Here is a 6339-nt window from a genome sequence, read left to right on the forward strand (position 1 = left end):
AGGGCTTCAGTGTAGTGAGACCCTGTCTCCAAAACAAAACAAGTTTGGGGAAAAAAGTGGTGGTGGTGGTGGGGAAACAAAAGATGTTCACTGATAATGAGATAATGAGATAAATGAGATAATGAGATATTTGTTAATTCAAGTGTGATCTTTAAGTGAGATAGCTTGGTGGAATTTCTTTCTTTTTTTTTTTTTTTTTTTAAGATTGATTCACTTTGAAAAGTTGTTTTTCTGTGTTTTGCCCACATGAATTCTGTACCTAAGTCCATAGAATAAAAGGAGAGTGTCAGGTTGTCGGATTCTCTGGAACTGGAATTACAGATAGTTGTGAACCACTTAGTAGGTGCTGGGAACCAAATGAGTGTCCTCTAGAAGGGTAAGTTCCCTTAACAGCTGAGCCATCTCTCCAGCCCCCTTGTTAGTTTTTATTTATTTATTTAATGTGTATTGGTGTGTTTGCCTGCATATGTATGTTCACGGTATGCACGAGTCACAGACTGTTGTGAACCACCATGTAAGTGGCTGGGAATCAAACCTGGGTCCCCTCAGAAGAGTAGTCAGTGCTCTCAACCATTAGGCCATCTCTCCAGCCCCTTGTTGGGGTTTCTTAACATGCAGTAAGCCTTGTCGAGCCTTCACACTTTATGAAGTTCTCTTTGCTATGGAGGTAGGATCAGCAGAACTGCCTGAAGACTTAGGAATGTTTGTTTTTTGTTTTTGTTTTAGAGGACCAGGTTTCTCTGTGTAGCTCTGGCTGTCCTGGTACTCTCTCTTTAGGCCATGTTGGTTTTGAACTCAGAGAGGTGCCTGCCTCTACAGCCTGAGTGATTAACATTAAACATATGTGCTACCACTGCCTGGCTAGGTTTAGGGTTCTTACCTCTATGTGACTAGTAAGTGACAAACAATGCTCCAAGGCAGGTCTTTGAGTGACAGATGTCCTTTCCTAAGAGTCACTTTGATTAGGGAAAGATACCTGATTTGGGGAAGTGATTCTATAGTGGGGTATGCATATACCTGTGCATGTGTGTGTGTGGTATTGCATGTGTATGCTCGGACCTGCCTCCTGTGCACCTGGGTGCAAAATCATCGTCTTTAGAGATCTCTACTTTGAGACAAGGTCTCAATAAAACCTTATACCAGTCACTTAAGCTCAGTGAATCTGTCTAGCTCCATTTTTTAAACTTTGGATTAGAGGTGGATGTCTGGGGACCCAAACTCACATCATCGTGCTTGGGCAACAGGCTCTGTACCCAAATGAGTCATCTTCCCATCGAGTGAGGCTTACTAGAGGTGCCTAAAAACATCTCATTTCCGTTTTCACCTTGCATAGAGCCAGAGGGAAGTGAGAATGGCGTTTCCCAGTCCTTAATCTTTTTCATCTTCCCACCCAAATTCTCAGTAAGCATACATTGCCCTGATAAAAGGAACTTGGTGGGAGTGGCAGCAGGCACTTCAGCCTTGTGCCACGGAATGAAGCAGAACAGCTGTGAGCGCGTGGCCACAGATGCTCTGCTGTCCCTTCAAACCCTAGGGGGACCAGAGACGACTAGAAACAAAAAGGTGTGAGGCCTTAGGGAAGGAGGGCCCCATAGGGAGGGAGGGCCCCAGCTCTGGAAGAGTCTCTGCCTTGGGCCCCGCCTCTTGGCTTTGAGCAAGGGGTGGGGTTTGTCGGGGCGGAACCCTTGAGGCGGGAACCGCTGTGGATTGCTGGGGTCCGCCAGGACCAGCACCGCGTGGTAGTCGCTGCAGTCCGCTGCCCGCAGACTTTGGACCGTCGGAGACATGGTCTGTACCCAGAAAGAGCTCGTCAGGTGGACTCTCTCAGTTTGTGTGGAGTATGAACTGGGAGCATCGCGTATGCCCGGAAGAAGGCGAGAGCGGCCAGGTCGGGCTGTCTCTTTAAGAACGCTCTCCTGCTAACTGAGACCGTGAGTAACTGAGCCCCTAGTTCCAGGAGAAACCCTTAAATTTGGGTATTTTATTGGGTCAAGAGAGATGGGTGAGTTTGGGGTAAGTTACTAAGGGTAGAGGGGGCCTTCACTTTGAAGCAGGGCCAGTGGCTCGGGTATTTTGAACATGGAGGGGGCAGTTGGGCTTAATTCCAAAGCGAGGAGAGCCCCTCACCTGAACTCGATGGCCATGGTGCACTGCCTTTCATGACTCAAGAAGCCCCATAGCTGGTGAATTACTGGGGTGAAGGCCGGAAGCTTCAAGTTTCAGTGGTTGGGCAATAGAGCCAGGGAATCTCTGCTGCTGTCTGTCAGTTGGGTCTTGGCCCCTGAATTCTGCAGGCACTTTCCTGGACTGAGAAGTGCAGCTGGACTGATGGCCATATGCTAGCCTGACTCAGAACCTCATCACTGTAATACTAAGGAGTTGGCAGCACAGTGCCAAGTCTGGCACCTGTAGTGCAGAGTGGTGAGGTTAAGTGGTCTAATGACACAAGGTAGGGTTGTGAAGTCACAGAGGAAGTGGGATGCTGCAGCTAGGGACTGAAGCTGACTACCCAAGGATGGGGAAGACATTGCCCAAACAAGATTCTGTGTTTTCTGCCTGTGGAAGGGAGCCTCTGGGACTGGCAGGGCATATCTGGGGCCCGAGGTGGACCGATGAGTCGGGTGAGGCCACCCCACTGTAAGGGTCCCCCTTCCCATCTTATACTGGAATAAAAACAGTCTCATGTCCCCTAAACACCACCCACGGTATGTGGAAGGAAAGAGGTTGACTCAGGGTACATCCTATGGTCTCCACTTCCTTTCCCCAAGGTGGACGGTTCTTGCTAACTCCGACCCTAGCTCTATGCACTTTCTGTTCCTCTTGAGTAGTTGGCATCCAGGATTTGAGGTACCAGGGCTCTGGGGACTATGTGCTGGAGAACAGATGTGCCCCGGAAATCACCACTGATCCCCACCCTCCTACTCCTCCAGATGCAGAGGCCTCCATGGCTGTGATAAGCCTCATGTTCTTGGCAGTGATGTATGTTGTTCACCACCCCCTGATGGTCAGTGACCGAATGGACCTGGACACGCTAGCTAGGAGTCGGCAGCTGGAGAAGAGAATGAGCGAGGAGATGCGGCAGTTAGAGATGGAGTTTGAAGAGAGGAGCCGAGCCGCTGAGCAGAAGCAGAAAGTGGAGAACTTCTGGAGAGGGGACACGTCCAGTGACCAGTTAGTGCTGGGGAAGAAAGACATGGGATGGCCCTTCCAGGCCGGTGGCCAAGATGGGGGGCCTCTGGGCTGGATACTGGGAAACCTGTGGAATGCAGGCCTCTTTTGCCTTTTTCTCATCTTTGAGCTCCTACGACAGAGCATGCAGCATGAGCCAGCCTTTGAGTCCAGCAGCGAGGAGGAAGAGGAAGAGATCCGTGTCGTCCCCATCTCCTCTTACACCCGGCTCTCTGATTTTCCCTCCCAGGAAGCCCTGGAATCCTTTTACAAACATTATATCCAAAATGCCATCCGTGACCTGCCCTGCACCTGTGAGTTTGTGGAGAGCTTTGTGGATGATCTCATTGAGGCCTGCCGGGTGCTCAGCCGCCGGGAGGCTCACCCACAGTTGGAGGACTGCCTGGGCTTTGGGGCTGCCTTTGAGAAGTGGGGGACCCTCCACGAGACCCAGAAGTTTGATGTCCTGGTGCCCATTGTCCCTCCCCAGGGCACTATGTTTATCTTGGAGATGAGAGATCCGGCTCTGGGCCGTCGTTGTGGCTGTGTGAAGGTGGACTCTGAGTGCATGTGCAAGCATGAGAAGCTCTTGGGGGATGTGTTGTGCCTGGTGCACCACAGGGACCACTCAGCCATGTTGAGCAAGTGTACTAGCTCCATCAAGGCAGCTCTCTGCACCAGCTCGCACCTGGACGTGTGTAAGACTGTGCAGTGGTTCCGAAACATGGTGAGCAATGCCTGGGCACTAGTGGCCCACAAATACGACTTTAAGCTCACTTTCCCACCGTCCACCACCTCCTGTAAGCTCAGGTTGGATTACCGCTCGGGCCGCTCTCTGTCCATCAGTTTGGTTCTAGGGGTGCAACGGGAAGATACCTTGGTCTACCTGGTGAGTCGGGCCCCTGAGCAAGAACAGCTCACCAGTGTGGATTGGCCTGAGTCCTTTGCAGCTTGTGAACACTTGTTTCTGAAGCTGGTGGGGCGCTTTGCCCCTGAGAACACCTGCCACCTCAAGTGCCTGCAGATCGTTTTGAGTCTTCAGGACCATCAGATCTTACCCCCGGGAGCATCTCGCCCCATTCTCACCTCCTACCACTTCAAGACAGCCCTCATGCACTTGTTGCTCCGACTGCCTCTGACAGACTGGCAGCACAGCATGCTCTCTCAGCGCCTCCAGGACCTCCTCTGGTTCTTAGGCCGAGGCCTCCAGCAAAGGTCTCTCCATCATTTCCTCATTGGTAACACCTACCTGCCCCTGACCATACCCATTCCTAAGGCATTTCGGAATGCTGAGCCTGTCAATCTTTTCCAGCACCTGGTACTAAACCCAGTGGCACACTCGCAGGCAGTGGAGGAATTCCACAATCTTTTGGCCCAGGTGAAAACTCTACCTTGCTCCCCAGTGGCTGGAGGACTTTAATGGAAAGACCATTAAAATATATATAGGTATTGCTGATTCCTCAGGCTGCAAATGTGACTGACCTTCACCTTGCCCATGGGAAGAAGGCTGCAGCCAGTGGAGCCTGATCTGGGAGGGCTGGGGGTGGCTGAGGGCTTATCTCCTGACTTAATTTTAGTCATGACCTAAAGAAAGTAAAAGTTCGTGAAAACAAATGTTATGGGAGGGGATTGCCGCTGTGGCACTGAGATCCTGTTGAGCTGCGTTTTGTATCAACACTGGAAGCCAAGGCTCCAGCGATCCCTCTGTGCTAGCTCAGTTCTTTCTGTGACTGGCTCCGTGTTCCCTGTGAAACAGCTTGTGTTGCACTGTTAGCGTAATTCCCACCCAAACTGATGCCTCCCACCTTTCTCCCTTAAAGCGACAGCCACAGTTTATACTTCAAGATGTAAGTTTTCATGACTGGTTTGAAAGCACAACCAAGATGTTTCTTTTCTTTTTTGTTTTTTGTGGTTTTGTTTTGTTTTTTCTGAGACAGGATTTCTCTGTGTAGCCCTGTCTGTCCTGGAACTCACTCCATAGACCAGGCTGGCTTTGAACTTATAGAGATCCACTTGCCCCTGCCTCCTAAGTGCTGGGAGTGTGTGCTGCCACTGCCAGACAAAGATGTATTTGTAGTTCATGTGTATGAGTGTTTTGTCTGCATTCTAATCTATGCATCATACTCATGTAATACCTGCAGAAGCCAGAAGAGGGCATTAGTTCCCCTGGACCTGGAGTTAATGATGGTTGTGAGCTGCTGTGTGGGTGCTAGGAATTTAGCTTGGATCCTCTGGAAGAGCAGCCAGTGCTCTTTAACCACTGAGCCAACTTTCCAGCCCCATTCTTTGCTTTTTCTTCATTAGCATACAAATTTATAGCTGTTTTTGTGTGTCTGAGTACTCAAATATTTGTTAGTTTCGATTCATTATGAGTTAGTGGTGACTCATCCTATTTTGAGAGAATGTGTTTCCTATACTTAGTGAAACCAGCGACACCTGACACCCTCCTTGTTCCTGGAAACGCTATTAGAAAGCTCTTCCTGGTGATGATTTTCTGGGGGCTCTAGGATGGACAATCTGTTTCCTAGAGAGTGGCCTGTTTGTTAAATGGAAAGGCTGAGCTGCCGCTGTGCGTTCCTCTGGTGATGGCTTTCCATTCTCTTTTCAAAGATGACACGGAGGTTTCTTGAACTTTGTGGTTTTGAAATGAGGAGTCCCCACAATCCAGGCCAGTTGCCAGGCCTGGGCAGGAAGGCCTGTGAAGTAGATCAGTTCCAAGAGCCCTGATTGTAGTCTGTGACTGTCACGTTTTCCTCTTGTTCCAAAACCTGCATCTTGAGTATTAAAAAAAATAGTTATGGGTGTGGTTGTTTTTGAAGTATCAAAGCTGTTCTGTACCCAACACTGCCAGGAAATCTGCTGGGAAGGAGACCCTGGCCCTTCGTTTGACTTGCCCTCTGCAGTTGGTGAGGAAGGAGGTATCAGATGCTAGCTAGCCTTTGGGGTTTCTGTGGAGGGATCCATACCATAGCCAAAAATAAAAGAATTCTAGAAACGTATGTCAATCTTTGAAATTCTTGCTACACAGAGGTACAGTATTCTCCATGTTATCTGCTTTCCAGGTAAGAGGATGCGGTGATGCCTCTATGCTGGTGGGATTTCTGTTTTTAAGATGTCTGTAGACTTTTTAGAAAACTATCTGCTTCTGTATTAACTCCAATAAAAATGAAT

The 6339-nt window shown here is 49.5% G+C and overlaps 1 protein-coding gene across 2 annotated transcripts; it reads left to right on the top strand.

Moving 5' to 3' along the window:
• Positions 1-1658: 1658 nt before the first annotated feature.
• Itpripl1 (ITPRIP like 1) lies at positions 1659-6339 on the top strand. Of its 2 annotated transcripts, none has more exons than XM_021153885.2 (2): positions 1659-1931; positions 2931-6339. In XM_021153885.2, the coding sequence occupies exon 2, from the start codon at positions 2945-2947 to the stop codon at positions 4586-4588; it is 1644 nt and encodes a 547-aa protein (XP_021009544.1). In that variant the 5' UTR covers positions 1659-1931; positions 2931-2944; the 3' UTR covers positions 4589-6339. The 2 variants fall into 2 exon arrangements, with proteins under 2 accessions (XP_021009544.1, XP_021009549.2); XM_021153890.3 differs by lacking the exon at positions 1659-1931 and adding an exon at positions 2145-2621.

Source organism: Mus caroli, unplaced genomic scaffold (genome assembly GCF_978045245.1).
Source record: "Mus caroli unplaced genomic scaffold, Mus_caroli_1 scaffold_2, whole genome shotgun sequence".
Taxonomy (NCBI): Eukaryota; Metazoa; Chordata; class Mammalia; order Rodentia; family Muridae; genus Mus; species Mus caroli.

Coding starts and splice junctions, on each gene's coding strand:
- Itpripl1 (XM_021153890.3), top strand. CDS start 2,480: ATGCTGCAGCTAGGGACTGAAGCTGACTACCCAAGGATGGGGAAGACA. Junction 2,622..2,930: donor GAGGTGGACCGATGAGTCGG/GTGAGGCCACCC, acceptor CTACTCCTCCAG/ATGCAGAGGCCTCCATGGCT.